Consider the following 21236-nt stretch of genomic DNA (forward strand, 5'->3'; position numbering starts at 1 on the left):
TCTGTTTGTGGCCTGCAACATCGATTTTTTTGGAATCGAAGCCTTGTTTTTAACGCACAGCAGGTTCTTTCTGGGCAATTTTTATCGTTTGTGGGCGGATTTTGTGGTCCAAATTTGTATCAGGATTTGACGTTATTGTTTCCCTCTCTACTTGCATCCAAGGCTTTTTCCCGTGTTGCGCCTGCATGGTAGGGTTCTTGCAAAATCGTGGAGTTTGTTTTCAGTCGCCGTGTGAAGAATTTTTTCCATGTGAAGATTTCTCGTCGTTTGTGTGGCTTCCCAGCGGCGCGATTTTCGCGTTTTTTGGCTCGCACGACAGTATTGGCGGCCTGCAGATTTTTTTTTCAACCCTTTCCGTTTTTTTCCCACGTTTCTGCTTGATCGTGATTTTCGCGATAACTCGCGCGACCCATTTCACGGCTGTCTGTGCGCGTGATTGCGGGTTTTGTCCTGTTTTTGTGCCCGCGATTTCCAGTTTTTATGCCCGCGACCTGGTTTTTGTTCTGTGCGATGATGGCTATTTTTTTAGGGTCTGCTGGTGTTTTCCGCGTGGGTGCCGAGTTGGTGTTTCTGCACAGCCCTAGGGTTTCGGTTTCTGCAGAATATTTTTTTTCACGATTTTTTCACAAAATCGTCTAGAATTTTTTCACGGTTTTTAATAAATTTTTTGTCCTTAGAATTTTTTTCGATGGGTTTTATTAACTTTTTCCACAAAATTTATTTTTCCGGGTTTTTATGATTTTTCCCTTAAAAAAAACAAAAAAAACCAACACAAACAACAACAAAGGCAACCACTACAAACAAGCAGGCGGGAGAGGCGAGCAGGGAACCCCAAACCGCCAAGCCAAAACTAAGAAACTGGAGCAGCGGAGAAGAACCTCAAGACCGAAGGGTAAGCTGTATGACAATGTCACTTCGACAAAGAAAACAACTCAAAAACTTTTTTGGAGAGAGCTTCAACAAACAGAGAATATCATCACAGACACTCGATGGCTTGCATGTGCAAAGCAACTTTACAAGTATGAATCAGACATAAAGACATAGAGGCCCCTCCCACAACCCAACCAGAAAATAACTCAAAAACGTTTTTGGAGAGAGCTTCAACAAAGAAAACAACAATCAGAGAATATCATCACAAACACTCGATGGCTTGCATATGCAAAGCAACTTTACAAGTATGAATCAGACATAAAGACATAGAGGCACCTCCCACAACCCAACCACAAAATTAATTACTTTGCAAGTGGTTAAGGAATGTATCAAGAAGATAAATATAACGACGGCTTGTGACATTGTTGAGTTACAGGCAGAATAATTAAAACAGGGATAGAACATCCTTGCCCCTCATATCAAGAGCATTTTCAACATCATTTAACATGAGTTCCCAAGTGATTGGACAACTAGCTACGCGATACCTCTTATAAAGAGGCAGTGATATAACTTTATAAACAATCCCTCCAATAATTTGACCATCATAATAAATCCTTTGTTTGCAAAGAAGTTTGAAAGCATGGTTGAGCAGATTAGCAAATGGGTAGAAGAAAAAGGTAAGAGAGAAATTGGGAAGCAAGTACCAAACCAAAACACTCACCGATAGATCATGGCATTAGTTTGAGACATTATTGAAAAAATTTGGGACAGAAAAGACGAAGCCTACTATTGTTTTTTGACTTCACGAAAGCTTTCGATGTGGTTTGTAGGAGTAAGCTATGGTGTAGAATGAGATATCTTGGTATTGCAAAGTAAATCGAGTGGTTGCCTATAGGCTTGAGTTGAGATTTGAGTAAAAATCAAAAATCAGGCAGGCCTTTAAAAAAAAATTAGGAGAGACATTGGTGTTAAGCAAGGGTGTCCTCTATTCCCTGCCCTCTTTGGCATATATATTGACAAACTAGAATGGTTGAATTTGGAAAAAGGGGGACTAAGTCCTATTGGGAGAATAAGTTGTGAGGCTTCTCTTGTAGGCTACTGATCTCATTTTGATTGCCAGATCCACACAAGGGTTGCAAGAACGCTTCTATTCCTTAGAGAACTTTTGCAAGGAGATCAATATGCAAGTCAACAGTAACAAGACTAAGATCATTTTTATTTTGAAGGGAGCATTTTAGAAGAAGTAATAAAGAACAAATATCTTGGGATTCACTTCAACAAGTTTAATTAGGATACTTGCAGAAGAGAATTCTGGGAGGATGGAGAGCACTTTATGAATTGTGAAATACAAGCAAGTTTAAATGGGACTAGAAAAGTGTGTGAATTATACTCAGGGGTTTAGTTATCCCAACAGTACTTTATGCATGTGAATTATATGGGCTTCCAGCACTTTAGAGTTAAAATGGAGAAAATTTGAAAGGATAATAAAATACGTGATCACAAGCAAATTCAAACTCAAAGCTCCAATCCCTTATGATATTCTTCTAGCTAAAGTAAGTACCTTCCCTATTTAGGTCATTGCTATGGTGCCTCTCCTAGGATATCTTAAAACAATTTGACTAGATGGAGGCAAACAAATGGCATCCTAGATGAAACAAAACTTCAAGTGGATAAGAAAATAGGGCATCCACTTAAATAATACCCAAACAAGTTAATTTTGCACCTCTATGTAGGAAAATATGTTGGGGAGAAAGAGGAAATACTATCTTGATGCATATAATCTCACTTATGATCACCAACAAAAGGCCTGCATAGGCGCAAGTATCCCTTAGAGGGCAAAGATTCTCGTAGCCCAATTGAGGACTAGCTCACATTATCTAAGATGGAAGAGGCCTAAAGAAAAATAAGAGGAAAGAGTTTGTATCCTTTGCACAATTGAGGCAGCTGAATCAAAAAGGCAATTACATTTGAACCAGTTACATGGGTACATTAGCAAATGCTTTCTTATAAGATTTGTTCAAAGAGAAGTTAGGGAAAATGGGGGAGCTAAGCACCAAGCTTAATAGCACAAGATCAGCAAGTCAAAAAGATAATATTATATTCTGTTCTATTCAATCCATTCAGTGTCCACCAGATGACATTCACTAAAGGAGCTCAAATAACTAAATCATTTATCTTTTATATTCATTCATAACAGCTTGAAGTGCATTTGCACCATCCCTCAAAAGAGTTAAAATTCTAATCCGATAGGCTATCTTTAGCCTCGTGGACTTCAAATATTAGTCTATTCTATTCATTCCTTTTAAGTGTCCACCACATGGCATTCATTAAGCAACTCAAATAACTGAATTGTCTACAGTGTAGTTTCATTCCTAACAGTTTAAAGTGCATGTACATCATCCCTCAAATGAATTGGTTGAGCCAATTTAGGCAATTCTTTCATAATATTACCTAATCCTTAATATAAAATTATTAATGTATTTGATTTATAATTTTTTGCCTATTTAAACATTTATCTAATATATATTATATATACAATCCAAAGACATATTCAATCTTTTTATATAGTCACAAAATGTGCATATTTATAATTTTAAAAAATGGTACGTACAAACTCAACCCCCCAAAAAACTTTGCCATACTTGAACCCAAACCAATAACTTAGCCAAGAACAATTTTAGCTGCTATAAATGGAACTACAACTCCTTTTACTCATAATACAGTTTAGCAGCTTATTTTGAACATTTCTTGGAGAGAAGGGCTATGTTTTGCTCGGTAACATACTCCATGCACTTGGGCTTCTTCACTTTGTCAATGATTGAATCTAACTCTAAGCATATTCAATTAGGTTCATGCTACTCAGCGTACGCCTATTGTTCCCAATGACCTAGAAAAGCTAAATCAACAACAATTATATTTTACATAGCCTGTTAATATTAGTTCAGTCAAACACTGATTTTTGTACCATGATTCTCTCACTGGTCGACACTCTGAAGTCTAAGGAAAAGATGCTAGGGAGCTTTCCTGTGAATATTTCATCTATCTGATGGCAAGACAACCCAACATTTGTTTGCTGATTGCATCTTTGCACCAAAATGGGGACTTATATGTAACTATTTTCCTACCAAGCATCTGGCTTGAATAGGTTGTCACAGTTTCCACCTATGAGCACACAAAAAATCTTCGATTTGTAAAGCTTTTGAAGTGTGATCGGGCAATCCAGTGGCCAACACACCAAACTGTTGAATTTAACATGTTATAACAATCAAGGACATAATAAAAGAGAAAACAAATAGCTAACAAAGAAAAGAACACCAATAAAAAGAACATTGCAATGTAAACAAATAGCTTTATCCGTATAAGGGAAATATTTACAATGGTAGAAATCTTTGCAAAGATATGTCTTGCTATGAAACTAATACATCCCTCTTTCAGGTGAATTGCATCTGTACATACGGCCAAGAGAATCAAGAAATGTGAGGACAAGAAGGAGAAAATGAACCCATCACTCATCACTCATGGATGGATAAGGACAAACTGATTTTGCCAATATCACCCAAATCTAGGTCAAAAACACAATCTCGCATTTTCCAGAGATCAAAACATAACTGGACAGAATCTGGAACACTTATATGATATTACTCATAAGATTTCCAAAATAATTCATATGGGGTTGTTTCAAGCTGTAGTCCCTCAGTTATGACTCTGACAAGCCAGTTGTTCAAATGCCAGACAGGCATTCCACCATGTTGATTAAAGTGACACGAGCTAAAATCTCCATAATCTACATACATGCAATCATGATTATCTGATTCAACAGAAGCTGCATTCCTTTAGTGTTGGAACTTGTCAGCTCACCATCAAAATGTCACCATTTGTCATCTGTCTGTACATCCTTGGCATAGGCTAAATCTTGGCCTTCAATCAGCACATGGTATGATTATGGTACATGCAAAAGATAATATTAAATCTTATTATTAAAGTGGTTATTTTAGCTTCCCACTCTCACTCATTTGCTTCTTCCTACTCAAGCAGCATTCATAATACTCCATCCTTCTCACACATTGTGAATGAATATGCTTCTGCTGTCTTTCTAGAATCATTGCTCACTAATACAAACATCTAGATATATTTAAGTAGCATGCATGATACAATATTCCATCCGTAATGAAGGTGATGATAAACAATGACACATTCTAGAGAATATATTTATGAGAAGTAAGCAGAATATTGAAAGCATCCAAGGATTGACTACATTTGAGAGTGGACAGAGAAAACAGAAGTTGAATGGCAAGCAAAAGTCTACATAGCAGGGCAGTAGCACAAATAATATGCCCATAGGCTTATATATGATAACATTTTTTATTAGCTACAAATATCATTACAAGTTACTGCATACAAATCAATAATAGCTTGGAAGCTGATCCACCAAAATGCACTAAAACTGGAGCAGCAATTCTTTGCTGGCTATGTTTCAGCAAAGTCCAACCCAAATAAAATAAATTTGGCATCAAAACAACTGGAAAATGATTCCTGGTGAGAATGTCCAAGGATTTATTATCCAAATGTAAGGAGTTAATATTGATAATTAAATGAAATTTGAATTCACCACTGGTTGTAAAATGGATAATCCATCAGGATGGCTCTTCCTCCATCTCTCTTTTATGAATTTGTCCATCAAGAAACAGATATCACTATAAGAAACTATACTTGAAACCAGAATATGGTACTATCAAGGTTAATTTTCCATCATTTCAGGCTACATTATGTTGATCCTGAGTGTTAACATTTTGCAAAAATAATTTTTTGCGAAGATCATAAGTTCACAACAGTTGTACGGTTGTCCCATCCCAAACGAGTGCATTTATTATCTAGAGCAATATCTATGAAATGGTACACACATGGAATTGCTCGGTTGTAACATTTAATATAATAAATCATGCAAATCAATCTAGAGCCATAAAACTGACAAAAGGCAAGAAAGAAAAAAAAAGTTTAAGAGTGGCTAGATAAGAATCCAAGGCACAAATGCATATATGATAACATAGATTTGAGGTTTTGGCATGATACTAACTTTAATGTGTCATCAACTCCCCACTGTTTTGTTTGCATCAAATAAGCTGCACACAATGTAGCTGAGCGACTTGCACCAGCTCCACAATGGACCAAAACTCTTCCCCCTTTCTTTCGCACGTCTCGAATAAAATTATATGCAACATCAAAATATTGTGCAATGTTTGCTGTTGGCTCATCTGCATTTTTACATTCAAATTAATACCCTAAAACATCTGTCTAGCTACAACAAGTTTTACCTTTTTTTGATCCTTCACGATCTTCCTCATGAACACCACTAAACCTCTCCTATATAACATCATAACTGTGACTTTAAAAGGAACACGCTTTCAGCAACAACATTTCATGATAGTAAATTAAGGTTGTGACTATTTATTGAAGAACACAGACAAGTAATGGAAGGTTTGATGAAATATTTTTTATAACTTATTTTTAAACAAAATTTCCAAATCATTTCAAGAAAAGAAGCAAATAAATCAAATTTCTTACTTTGAGAGAAAGGAATTTTTATGTTTGACCTGCAAGTTCTAAGAACATATGCACTATAGGTTTATTGTATGAAACAGACTCTGAATGAATGGTTAATACATGACTAATTTTCAGGTCAGCCAGCTGAGTTTTGGATTTTGCATTCTCGATATCACCAAGATACAGGAACTGGGGTAAAACCTAGACATCAAGACACAAATATATCTTAGTTGTGAGGATTCTCATTCATGCAATACTTTTTCCTCTAACATATCATGTCCTGACAGAATTTCAACAATAATCATTTAAAATCTTAAGAAGAATGTTTAGTATGAATAGTCAAAAGAATTAAAGGATTCTAGTCTTGCAATGCACCTTTATTAGAAATAAAATATATCACATGAATATGATTATGAATAAGTGACTTCTCTACCTCTGTTGGATATCCAGAAATTGAGACTGCTTTATGTGATTTTGTCACTAAGAATGGATAATTTCTTGTGAAAGTGGTCAGAGAACTTGCCCTGCCATCTCCAACTGCAAATAAGGAAAAAGAATAACATAAGACATAGGGATGATAAATCTATCTTCTACATATGTTTACAGAAATCAAATAAATGATAAACCAATTCATTACATAGAGAGGTTTTTTATTCAGTTTTAGTTTGGGAATTTGGAGGACAATACCCATGCGGGAATAGTCGTATTGTAATTATGCAAAATGTGAAATATAAAGTAGCTCTTATTCAAAAAAGAGAGTTCATACAAGCTTCCAAACTCTATGGACTAGATGCATACCTACAACACTCATCTCATTAATTCGACAACCAACAATATATACATTTTTTCAACTCAAATGAGAACCAAAAACTTAGGAAGACTTCTAAAACTATGGTTTCCCTTGGAAATTGAAGTGTCACTACACTTGAGTCCTCATTGGAAGCTGAAATGGACAGCCAGACAAGGACACACTAGCTACAAAATTATATAAATGTACAAAAATATTAATTCTTGGTACAACAACTTGGTGGGGTCCTAACTTCTAGATTTTGGAAGAAAAATAAAACTTTTTCTGCATTGGAAAGATCTTCAAAAGACCTATGCTGAAAAACAAAATACGAGATTTTCAGTAAAATTGAGGCCCAAAAATTCTCTTAAGGTGTCCAAAAATGCAATCTATAAAATTGTTGTAAAAATAAAAAAATGGAATGTTCGATATTTCTAGATTCAGTCATGGAGATGCTACCTGAACACTCTGAGAGTTGTCTGGGATCATTCATCCCCACTTGAGAGGCAACAGACCCATTGCACCAAGGCTTTGTAACAACTGAAGAAACCTTTTGTCAATTTGGTCCCTAATGTTCCACTTGCCCTAGTGAGGAAATTGTCCTACCTATACCACACGGTAGAAAGGGATCTGCTGGTTCTTTAGTGTTTTGACAAGAACAATAATAACTTGATCTTTATAAGTGGAACAATAGTGTTTGGATTCAATTCCATATTGTGAATTTGTTCACCAACTTTAGAAGCATCCAACAATGGTCAGAAATACAGACACAGCAACTCTATATTGAAAATAAGATGCAGTCCAAAGAAATGGGGCAGATTGAAAGCATTCTCACCTATCCATTTGAGTATAGTATATCAGCCATATTGAAGGGGACAAAGTTTCTTGTGTGACCCTTGGAGCCACTCTTTTAGGAGATGAACCAAACCTTGTCTCCAACCTAAAATTGATGAGATGAACAATGATGATATGGTTGTGTCTCATGAACTTGCTATTGGATATGGCAGATTTTCTCAACAAACCTGGATGCTTTGTCTACCTCCTTCTTAGCATGTGGTGATGTCCCATTGAACATCATAAGTAGGGCTACATAAACAAGAGCCAATGGTTGGTACCCAAGAAAAACTTCAAATGGATTATGCCATGTGAAGCTATGCAATGCATGGTTGGAGTTATGTTGAACGTAAGGTAGACTCTCATTCCATGTGTTGTGATTCTTTGAACGATACATCTGTAAAATGTGAACAATCATGCGATTCACCACCTTAGTTTTCCCATCTATCTACAAGTGGAACATAGAAGAATTTCTCAACCTAGTGTTGATATGGCCAATTGTGCTAACCAAAAGTCAAGAAGAATCTACTATCCTTGTCAGAGATCATACTCTATGGAAATCCAAAATGAACCCAAACATTCTCAAAGAAAAACTTGGCAATTTATTCTACAAAGACCCTTTTCTTGCAAGCTATCATGGTGGTCATTTTTGAGAATGTCTACCAACACATACACATAACCATGGCCATCTTTAGTAGCAAGAAGGCCTAACATGAAAACCATGGAAATAGAGTTCCAAGACTTATCATCAATAGGAAGAGGTGTGTGTAATCCATGCTTTCAATTTGCAGGCTTTGCAATGGACAAGCTGTACAAAATCAAATGTATAAGATGACATCATGTAGATTTTTGGCAAATATAAATACTTTTGGGTACAGCAATGGACTCCTCCATTCGAAAGTGTCATGCAAACAACTATGGTGTGCTTCCCATATCATCTTCTATCATTCCTTGATAGGAACACATATGTGTCCCAAGTGACATAGAATTCCATCCTACAAGTAAAAATTAGAGATTTGCTTACCTTCTATCTATCTTTGGTAGATGCCAATAAAATCAAAGTCAATACCATTCAATTGAGGCCAATCTGTTGTTTGCTGTCCACAAGAATCTAACAATACTGTTAGAGCTGTGATCAAAGATCGACTCAAGCAACCTAGAACTTTGTTACCACTTCCCTTCTTGTGACAATTGTTGAGGTGAGAATATTGTAAGTGGATCACCTTTGATAGTCTATTACTTTTCTTTATGTCTACATAAAATTAGAAGTTTGTGGTTTATGTGAACGACAATCTCCACCCGCACGATATAGTCTTTCAACTACTTACAAGCTTGAACAATGGCATACAACTATTTGTCCTGTGTAGGATATGTAGAGACTCAATTTGATAGTGCCAAAGTCCCAGCTCTTTTGTAAACTTAGGTATCATTTTGCACATCACAAATAACTGATCTAAGAAATCTTTATATAGGTCTCAAAAATTATAAGTGTGGGGGTTTGTTATTCAAATTTCTAAGGACTCTGCTTATGTTGGTTGTTTCAGAGTTTCCAGCTTCATTATTTTCTTTATTCCTATTGAGATATCATAATTTCCCATCCGAGCATACCTTTCATACGTTCCCTACACTTTTCCTTTGCCTTTGTCAAAGGTTTGAACTTTGTCTTACCAACATGTTTTTCCCCAAAACCCCAAATCCCTAATCCTTCACACTAAGTTACCTAGCAGGGTCGAAGTTTCAACTATTCCTTTACCTAGTTACCTTTTCCTTGGTATCCCACTCAACTTCCAATTTTTTCTTCTATGCACTTTTTCAAAGTTGATGATGTGGGAATACTTGTAATGCGGTACAATGTATAAAGTATCATGTTGGTGTGTTTTTTATGCACGCGCAACTCAGAATAAAATACCTAGAGATATCCTATTCTCTCTTGATCAAAATCTTCTATGTGCTAAACATATGGACTATGTGATCACAAAGACAACTCCAAGGTTCCAGATTCATGCGGATAGTCTCAATTGGTTTGTTGTGATGTGCTGCTAATCTCAAGGGGTACTTACACAATTGTTCGAGGAGTGATTCAATCAAAGGATTTTGTTGATTGCCGACACTTGTAACTTTCTCTTTTTGAAATAATTTTGCAATAAGTTCTTTTTGGATCCTACTTCTACTAAGACTTGAAAAAAATGGAAAAAAAGGTGAGGATTTAGGAGGATAATTCTAATCCTAAGATAATCCTATGAACTCTGATGATGGAAATTGCAAAAGTAGAATTAAAACCAATTCTTGCTTCGCCAAATTCAACAACTACACAAGAACTGTGCTATCTTCTAAGGAATTTAAAAGATTTTCATATCATTGATATTCACCAACATTTTGAACAATGGATATAGCAATAGAAGTTAAGTTTTCATTTATTGGTTCAGGCTAACTTTGCACAATAATTGAAAATCATCCAATTATCAAAAGTATGAACACATCCATTCCACATTAAGCAATTCTATCAAATCCTTCATTCAATCTATCAACTTGAAAATGAAATCTATTCTAGTGAGACCCAAGAAACCAAGCTAACTTGCAAAAGTAGACAAAAATTCACCAAAAATTGAACAATGAATTATGTCTTAATACTTGAGAAGTATCACTGCAACAATTTCTCAGAAATATCTCTTTTACAAATGAGAGGAGGGTGGTTTATATAGGCACCCTTATTACAAAGCAACGACCTGAATTGATTTAAAATCAATGGCCAATATTAAACAACAAACCTAATTAGGGCAAGCTAGCATATTTATCCAAAATGGACCAATGAGAAATGAACAACTAATAAATTCAGCTTTCTTCTAGATGCGGGTATCTCTTATGCTTTTCCTTAGCAGCAAATTCAATGAACTTGGTCACTACAAGGTCAACCTCTTCCATTGGGACACTTGGCATAATGTCAACCTTGTATTCCATCAGGTCCATCTTATCAATTTTCAAAAACAATCCTCAATGGACAAAATGAGGATGCCTTGCCAAAATGTTGCTTCCGGATTGGACTTGCGGAAGTGAAGAAGTTGCTTTGAACTTTGGCCTTCAGGTTCTCTACATTCATGTCCTTGTCTTGAACTATTTCTTGCTCAACCACATTGGAGACTGCGACAAAGACCTTGTCCCAGATTACTTTGATTGTTCCTTCTATTTTGGCATCATCGATCTTCATCTTTTCCAAGGGATATTTATGGATTAAGGAATTTTCTTTGCTGTCTTCTTTTCTTAAAGTCTTCGAGGTCCACATGGCCAAGGTCAGTATCTCCAACCGTCTTCCATTCCATCACAATCTTGGACTCCAACTTTGGTTCTTTGTTATTGAACTTCATTTGTGTCTTTCTTGAAATCCTTCCTTGAGTTGACATTTACCACCTGAAAATCATGAAAATTTTCTAAGTTAAAAACAATAAGGGGGTTGTTTGCTTCCAACCTGAAGAACAAAGTTTGAAGGAATTTTCAAAGGATAATTCTTATTTAACTTATGAAATTCTAGGAATTAGACTTAGTAAAATTTTAGAAATTTAAGCATTTGCCCCTAAAAAGCATAAAAAGCCGAGATGATTTTGAATAAAATTTGAAGAATCCGAAATCAAAGTTCTTATGCACTTCTCGAAAATTAGAAATTCTGATTGAAAATCTGAAAGAAATTTGGAATTAAAATGAAATCTGCCCTCAATCCTTAGTAAACCTGAGAATTTGATAAATTCCCTAAATTGCTTAAGGAATCACTCTCAAATTTGTCCTCAAGCATGGAAATTGGCTTTGAAATTCTCCTGAAAGATGTCTTGGAAATTTGCAATTTTGAACTTTTTCAACACTTAAGGCAAATTTCATCTTGATTTCAACCTTTTTTTTGCTTTATTCCTCAACACTTAGCCAAAATTTTAAAATTCTTCCTCTTTTCTTATCCCCCCCTTGGGCGGACTTCCTATGGTCTTGTGGATAATCCTTGCTGCTTAAAGGAATTTTCCATGTTCCTAGGCGAACTTGATGCTTGGCAATCAAGGAATTTCTTCCTTAGGCATTGGATATTCTTCCTATTTGAACAAGGATTTTCACCAAGCAATCCACGGTGGACTTTCTTCTTGATTGGAAATTTTCCTATGTTGCCATACTTACCCAAAAAAAATTCGAATTTCTCCACTTTCACCTTGGGCAAATTTTCTCTTTGCTTTAATTCTCTTTTCTTCAACACTTGGGCAAAATCTTTTTGATTCCAACCTTTTCCTTTTTTCGCCTTTACTTAGCCAAATTTGAATTTTCCCCTCTTATCCCCTCCTTGGGCGGACTTCCTATGGGCACAAGGAATTCTTTCATGATCCCAAAGCGGACTTCATTGGTGTTTAGGATTTTTCGTTTTCAACACTTAGCCACTATTCTGACTTTCTTCCTAGGGTGGACTTGGTCATGGACAAGGAATTTCTCTTTAGGCATTAGATAACCTTCATGTTTGTTTGAGAATTCCTTCATTTTAGTAGGGCGGACTTCATGCCTTGATAGGATTTTTCTCATGCTAGAGGACAAAATATTCATGCTTTTCTTCTCCAAGTGCCAATGCTTAACCATTTTTCTTGCCTATCTCTCCTTAGGCGGACTTGCTATGGTCTCAAGGAATTTCTAACGAGGGGGAGGGTGGACTTTGCTAGTGGTTGGGATTTTTTCAAGTTTCCTAAGGGCGGACTTCACCTATGCCCAAGGAACTTCTACCTAGCATAGGGCGGACTTCATGATGCCAAAGGAATTCCCTTTGGATGGAGGGCGGAATTCCTCATGAGACAGGAAAATTTTCCATGGATAGGCAATCTTCATGATTTGGATAAGGAACTCCTTGTTCCAAGTTCCAAACTTAGTCAATTTTTTTGTGATCTTCAGTTAGCTTTTGGAAATTATCCTCTGGATACAAAAGTGATTCATTCCATGCCTAGTTTATTCTGGATAATCTTTCTTGACTTGACATTTTCCTGACTCGATGACCACCCGTGACTCTAAAAAAGCAAAAATCAACTTGGAAAAGCAAGTTCCGGGATTGGCCCCAAAATGCCAAAAACAAAACTTTCTAAATTTAGAAAAAAAAGCAAAAAAGTAGAATTTCCTAAAAATAGGAAGTTGTCAGAATTGATATCGGGAAATTGCGATTTTACTCCTTCAACCTTTCTGAGCACATCTGTAATGTTAGAACATCCATTTGACCACTCCTCATTGATTTTGATGACTCTTCCAATTTTCAAAAAACTTGACTCATTTGTAGAGACGATAAATTGAAGACAAAACCCTAAGATGCCAAAACACAACCCTAAAAAGCAAAAAGCAAGGGGGTTCGTCTCCATTTGCAATGGGGCAATGTGTGAAAACGTCACAACATATCCCCAATCCCCAACCTCTAATCCTCAATCTCAAACACTTTTCACTACAATATCTCATTGGGATCGTGGGTTTGGACGTGTCCTTATTTGGGTACCTCATAAAAGGTACTCTTGACTCTTGATTCCTAATGTCTCACACTATATTAACTTATCAAAATCACATGTTTAGATTTACCCCAATTTGCATACCAAAAGGAATGAATTCCTTGGTATCTTTGATCGCCAACTCTCGATAACTCCCTTCATATATCCTTTTGAAGTAAGAGATGTGGAGATGCGCTTATCTATTTGCTTATAAGCATGATGCATGCCTTACTCCCACTCCTCAACTCCCCAACAATGGTATCGTCATGATATCCCCAACCCCCAATCCTCGATTACCCAACAATGGTATAGGTCATGAAGCATTTGCAACCACCAATCTTTGGAACTCCTACATTTCACCATTTTCACTACCACCTACCTCCTTGCTCAACCAACACCACCATTAACAACCAAATTTGACACTACAACTGCTCTAGAAGGGTTTTTCCTGCTCAAACATAGTTGTCCATCTTAAGGACACAAATTGAAATGTCGTTTCGATCGTGGAGGATGAAAACACCATACACTTTTAATGCAATGGTTGTGGTAATGACATGAATGATTTTCACACAAGCTCCAGACCACCATTTCAGAGAATTTCACAAGAGCTCACTTTGTTCTACACAACATTAATGATATCCGATCTTGATTTGATTTCCTCTATCGATTCAACACATAAAAGACCAAATGATATAATACAAATTCTTCATTCATTCAAAGGGTTGGTGTTTGAGCCAATTTTTTGGTTCGTGGGGCTCCAAACATTGTCAGTGTGAGCTGCAAATGCTAGAATACATCTTGTAAATTGTAGGAAGGATTTGTAAAGCACATCCATATGTAACAACGGTATGCCTCAATGGCAATTTGTGATTATTCAAGTGAATATTTTATCACAATTATGTATTTCCTCTTGCCACATTTGTTAGCACAAACATAACGAGGGTCTAATGTATGTGTAACAACATCTAATGCATTACATATACTTTTCATTCTATTGTTGCATATGGGTTATTGCAATTCTTAGATGGATTATCAAGTATGTCCATTCTATATGATGTACTATTTGATTTGTATATAAATGCAATCTAGTTCTATTGATGTTTTGTTGAATATATTTTCTCCCTCTTTGTTGTTCATAACTATGTTGTCCAATGGTGTAGGCATCAATCCATATTGGTGCAACATCACACACTTTTCATTTAAGCAACCTCCATCATAGTTAGAACTAGAAGTAGATTAATTTTAGTGTAGTATACATGTTGTTCATGACTCAATATTACAAACTAGGGAACAATCTAAAGCGACCCAAATAGTTAAATCACCAAAGAATCAGCATGTTTGCACCTTGCCACTGTGTATGAAATATTAAACGAAATCATCTTTAGGGATTATAATATTGTTAACATCTATAGGTGCATGTGCAAGGTGTTTTATTAGCTTTATAAGAGGTTTTATGCAACTAGTTTATCTTGACCCAATGAAAAATATAGGACATGAATTTACATCAGATATAGTTGTTGATTGTTTCAATCATGCTACATTCTAATTGATTAAAAACCCTGTTAAAGAGACTACCTACTCTTGTCAATTGGCCTTTAACCCTCCTTGGTCTATTAATAAACCCTTGTTTAATCTTTTTGATGACAAATCATTAGCCATGAAGGTAAGAAAAGTTCTAGGATTGAGCAGCGTCCGCTTTGGGACCCAACAATATACCTACTTTCTATATTAAAAAAAGGTCTTTACTATGGTAGGCAACTAGATGCCCATGTTGCATGAGCACTACTCCAAGTACACATTCAAATGCATATATATCACTTCCAAAAGACTTGCTGATCTGGAAGGGCCAATACTAGTGTTGAACATGTTGAGACAAACCTATAGTGTCATTTCTTGCTTGAGTCCCTCCCATTTTGTGTATCTTTGCCAATTTTTAACCATTGTTTATAATCAATTTGAGACTTCCTCAATGGGTCCCCTAAGTGTCAAATGATGCGAAAAATCCATAAAAAGTCTAATTCTAGGCTTTTTCTAATGTTTTCCTTAGTATTTCATGTGTTGTCAAAGTTTCGGACTTTCAACGTTGTTGATACTTGTATGCCTTCCTTACCGATCCCAACAAGCCACTTAAGTCCTTGCTAAATTTTGACTAAGTGTTGTTTTGTTAGAGTGCAAAGTTCCCATCCCCCAATACCTTTCCCTTAGCATCCCCAATCCCTGAAGCCTAAAAGTTTATTAAAACTCTAAGTCTTTTGCACCCACTGCACTATTGAACTTCATCCATCCATCCCTTAGTACCCATTCCCCTTCATCTTTGCTCTTTGAACTTCGATCCCTTACACTCCAAAAAGGTTAATAAGTCTTGCAAGGTAGGATTTTCAACCTTACCCTTAATTAGGTACCCTTTCACCAATCCTTGGAACTATAAAAATTCATTGGTTTGCTCTTTATCACTTATTGAAGTGGAACTTTTGGTCATTTCCATCCCTTGGTAACAAGTTAAATCTCAACCCAACTCCCCAATCCCGATAACTCGATGCCTTGGTTCCTATCAGTGTTTCAAGATATTCCTTACTCCTCTCCCATCATATCTATTAGTGTGGAGGCTCGACACAGGGGATAAATAGTATTCATCAAACTTTTAGAGACGAACGTGTTCCCCTCCATGTTTTAACATATGATGTGAAGTCTAACAACCTCCATGAGCCCAATAGAGAAATATATCAATATCTATCGAAGATGTGAGAATATTAATGTCTAACTCATCCAAAGGCCCGATAAAGTAAAGGTGGAATATTTCAAAGTTGTAAAAGCCAGAGGAAGCTTGATGATTGTAAATGGCCATTATTTTAATATTTATTCAAATGTTGCAAGTGCCAATCGAGAATGGCGTGATTCTCCTCTAGCAACCCTACCTATACACCATTACTATAGGTCCTTCCCCTAGCTACCTACATTGAATTCATCCACTCTCTCTGCATCTTGGGCATTCATTTTGGAGGGATTGCATCTGAACCATTGATTTTGAGCACAATTAGCTAGCATGAGCTTTTCAAGGATTCAATCATTGAAGTTCATTTGCAAGAAGGTCATGGATTCTATTGATGTGTCAAAAGAGAATATTGTAGATGTCATGTCTCCAGGACTTTGAATGTAACAGAGATTTACTCTTAGAACAATTGTTATTATCGATGTAAATCTGATTTGATAAATGTGGCAGCATTTTCGAAGTTATTACAATCTTTGTAATGATCATTTTGTATCTACACATGGACTTGTGCAGCTCACTAATGGATAACTAAGTATGTTTTGTGTATGATACTCAAACTTTGACGCATTTTCATGCTTTGATAAAAAATTCTACACTTGTCTTTCATTGCAATTCCTTCTTGTTAATGGTGACTCTATAACCATTGATCGGCTCTGATCTAGGAATTGTATTGACTCAAAATCAAACAACTAAAAAGAACAAATCATTAAACTAGTATTTATAGTTCAGTCCCAACTTTCAGGTACTTCATGATTTCACAACAAAACAAGGAATAATTGTTACCAACTTCACCTCTAATGCACCTTGTGAATCATATATCTCACCCCCACCTTGCACTTGTTGTAGTGGTGAGGAAATCAGCTATATAAACATATTAAGATAGCTAGTTACTCTTAGCTCTGTGACAATATTCGGAGCTGAAGCAATAAATTGGGTTTAGCTATCACTATATTCAATTGTTGATTTCATTTACTCAAACCTCTAGGAACACCCTCCTAAATCTAATTTGAGCTCAAAGAGTAGGAGAGAAAACCCACTCTCGTAGAGTTGGTCTTCAACCCTACATGGTTTGTGGATGAGCAAATTAAACTTCCATGATGACAACCCTAGCCTTGAAAGTGAAAATATGTTCTAGGAAGTGGAGCAATGATTTTGGAATCCAACAAAACATAACCTCCTTTTCTATTCTTTGAATGCCCCATTGTTGTGCCTCTATCCAAAGGAATTTTGCTTTTACCCCTCCCCTGAGAGCATGATTCATAGCCCATGCCAAGTGTGAAAATCTAAGCACAAAATCTCTTGTAATCATTAGTCAATCACAATAAACTACAAAGTTTTATGAGGTTTCTAGAAGATGGTAAATCTTTGATGGCTCGTATCTTTTCAAGGTCAACATGAACACCCTTGTTATCAATGAAAAATCCCAATTATTGAATCCTCTCCATACCAAAAGAACAATTGTCTCTATTAGCATAGAGCTTGAGTTGTCACAAGGTTCAAGAGCACTTGTTAAACGTGTTGCAAATGGCCCTCTCATGTTTTGCTAAAGATGAGTGTCATCAAAATAGAAATCATCAAAGGAATAAGAATATAGCTTAAGTACATCGTTCATCATTCTCATGAAGGTGGCAAGTGCATTAGATCAAAACAAAAGGTATGATTGGCCAGTCAAACAAGTCCTTTTTAGATTTAAAAGCAATCTTCCACACATCTAATGACTTAATTAGAAGTTGGTGGTACCTAGACTTCAAGAAAACTTTGGTAAAAACTTAGCCCTCGTGAGCTGGTCCAAGAGATCAACAATGTGAGGCAATGCAAAGTTGCTACATTCCACCATTCTTCTTGGCAAGAGCAATCAAGCTTCCACACAATGAGGCACTCGAGCAAATGTGTCCCTTTTGAATTTATTCTTGTATTTGTCACTCAATTTCATAGTTCTCGAAGATAGAACTTATGTATAAGGGCCCATTAAGTAACAATGTTGATGGAATTAGGTCTAATGAATGCTTTTCTTGACAATGCAATGGTAACCCTACTAGTAAGTTGAATGCATCTTGATACCTTGATAATATCAGATCTATTTACTTTTTGGGGGGGAATCAAAGAGGTGGTTTTGGCATGAGTGGCTATTACAATTGACCTTACCTACTCAAGTTGAACCATTCGTGATACAAATGTTTTAGTTTGAGCAATCAAACATCAACATTCTTTGCACTAATGAAGGATACAAGTTTTGCAGGTATGGTATTTGATATTTTTGTTCGCACAACTTAATAATGTCACTACACGGTCTAGATTCATAGATGCCGTGATGCTTATACATGTATGGTTGCCCCAGCAATACATCACACATCCAAATTAATTCATCGTTGAATGGTTTAATGGAATAGGGGATATGGCATTGTATATTTAACAGATATCTCTCCCTAGCTCATCCACATCACAAATTAATTCATCTTGGAATGGTTCAATGAAGTAGGGGAAATACATTGTCTATTTACCCTGATATCTTCCCCTAGCTCACCCACCCCATGGAGTATGGTTGTGGATGGGTTATTGTACACAATTTTAGTCTCTTAACAATCTCAACAAAGATCAAAATTCTTTGGAACGTTGAGAAGGTCACCATAAGGCCTACACAGAAAACACGAAAAATGCAAGATTTTTTGAAAAATATTAAGCTAAAAAATGCTCCAAAGGCCTTCAAAAATACAATTTATGAAGACATAAAAACTACCCCCAAATAGGGGCCATCCACCAAACTAGGATTAATAAGATTCAAGCCCTAAAGAGACAAATGAGATGATAAATTTGATTTATAATTATGACAAATGTTAGTACCATCCAAATACAACATGATACAAAAGCTCCCCAAACTCTAGGTTCTTAATCTTTAAGTATGGAATTCAGTGCCAATAATCATTTGACAAGTGATGGCGGGCAAGAAAATCGTTTTCTGGTGAGAGTAGATATTGGATTGATTTGCTCCGTTATGGTCCTAAGAAGTTTAAACATTCAATAGGATTTACAACAAACATTGAAAATTAATCAGACATCTCAAATATTTTAAGCTGTCTATATTCCCTGATTGCTACCATGACCGCTGCAAATGGGAGTGGAATTGCACGCAAAAAAATAAAATTTAAATAAATCATAGTTCGCTTTGAATAACCACTAAAACTTCTAGCCATGATTAAAATTTCTATATTCTAATTGATTTTTGTTTTTGTTTTTGTTTTTTTATTTTTATTTTCAGTCAGCAGCGTCCAGGGCTGAAACCCGAGTCCATGGTATAATGAGGTGCCCAAGTTTGAGCTCAGCTGCAGAGAAAGTCTCCACAGTGGATAGAAAGCATTTGCCAGAGTTGGGCAATCCTAGTGACCCGGGCATTGATCAAATTCCAAACTGAATGACCACATATCCAAATTAAAAGAGACAAAAAGTACTTGAAAACAGAAATATTTTTCTATATTAGTACCTTACAAAAATTCAAAGCTAAACACCTACAACTTAAACAAATACAAAGAAAAGTCCGACGGTTAAACCTCTCCAAGTTGTTCTAATATTTTGCAACCAGACCCATTCAATTGTTGTGTGTACCTACTAAGAAGCATGAAGTTAACCAAATAAGCAAATTAGAGTTTTCTAGATTAAAAATAACAAGTTACACCCATTCACATACTATTCTGCATATAAAGTCAACCCAAACAAGCAAACTAGGGTTTTCTTTATTAGATGCTCCCATTCACATACACTCCTGCAGAGTTGTAGCTGACTCAAAGACTTCGATCTACAACTAATGCCCAAATTTGAAAAAAATTAAACAAAAAGCATTCAATTTGAAATAAGAAAGAAAGGAGAATAAATTTACCAGGGCCCAAAACTAGGAGAGACTTGACAAGACCCTCTTTTGATAAAAACTGAGCAATCGGGTCAGACTGCTCCAATTTGCGCTTCTTGGTGGAAGAAGAAGAGGAAGAGGAAGAGGACGAGGAAGAAGTGAGTAGCAATATATCTCGATCCCACCAGCATTTGGAAGCGAAATGTGGGCCTGCCAATTTGTGTAGAGTGGTGCCATCTTCTGAAAGTGCAATAGAGATGGAGCATTTGATGTGGCCTGCATTGTAAGATTCAAGGCTTCTTGCGTCCAACACCAAAACGCGAGGATTGTTCGCCAGTATATTGTATGCCTTGTCCATTTTTATCCCACAGTTTCATATTGGCATGGGATAAAGCATTTTTGGCAAATGGGTAAGCTTTCAAATTTTGTTTTGTGCACAATTAGTTCCTGCGTAGGGTAAAACTATTCTACTATTCCATTCCAACTAAATACCAATCTAGAGTTCTTTCTAGTGACCGATGATATTTCTGAATTTTTAATAAATTTATAAATTTAATAAATGCAATTATAATTTATTTTTAAGATTGTTATTAATATTTGGATGATATCAATAAAGCTATCATTTTTATTTTATTTTAAATTAAAAATTTATTTTATTTTTTATTTATTTCTAATATTTAATTTTAATTAGAACATATAAAATTGTTGATTATATAAAATGTTTTTTCTAGTTAATATATAAATTTATGAATTGTAAAAAAAATTCAATTTTTATGATTTTTTAATTATCAAAAATATTATAATTTGAAGTTTTGAAAGTTGTGTTAATATAAAAGTTTTAAAAGTATCTATTTGTGCAAGGTGTTATGAGGTCATTGTTTATGTAATTGTGATAGATTTTATGAGGTTTATTTTCCTTGCCATCATTTTACTCTTAGATGACAATTAATGGTGGATTTATCATTTCTAATGATTTATCTATAATAGCATTTGGTAATTAATTATTTTTTATTATTTTTATTAAAAAAAATAATATATTAAAACTAAAAATAAAACATATAAATATAATCAATCTTCAAAAAATAGTGAATGGCATGAAGTAACATCTCAAAA

At 35.6% G+C, this 21236-nt stretch overlaps 1 protein-coding gene across 1 annotated transcript in view; it reads right to left on the reverse strand.

Moving 5' to 3' along the window:
- Positions 1–20588, reverse strand: part of LOC131051513 (uncharacterized) — a 50257-nt gene extending 29669 nt beyond the window's left edge. Inside the window, exons 1-4 of the mRNA XM_057986077.2 lie at positions 20154–20588; positions 6845–6948; positions 6462–6612; positions 5945–6122 (exon numbers count right to left, since the gene is read on the reverse strand). Coding sequence (XP_057842060.2) covers positions 5945–6122; positions 6462–6612; positions 6845–6948; positions 20154–20481 — 761 coding nt within the window. The 5' untranslated portion in view covers positions 20482–20588. The remainder of the gene's footprint in view (positions 1–5944; positions 6123–6461; positions 6613–6844; positions 6949–20153) is intronic.
- Between the last annotated feature and the right edge of the window lie 648 nt (positions 20589–21236).

This window comes from Cryptomeria japonica, chromosome 11, assembly GCF_030272615.1.
Source record: "Cryptomeria japonica chromosome 11, Sugi_1.0, whole genome shotgun sequence".
Lineage (NCBI taxonomy): Eukaryota > Viridiplantae > Streptophyta > Pinopsida > Cupressales > Cupressaceae > Cryptomeria > Cryptomeria japonica.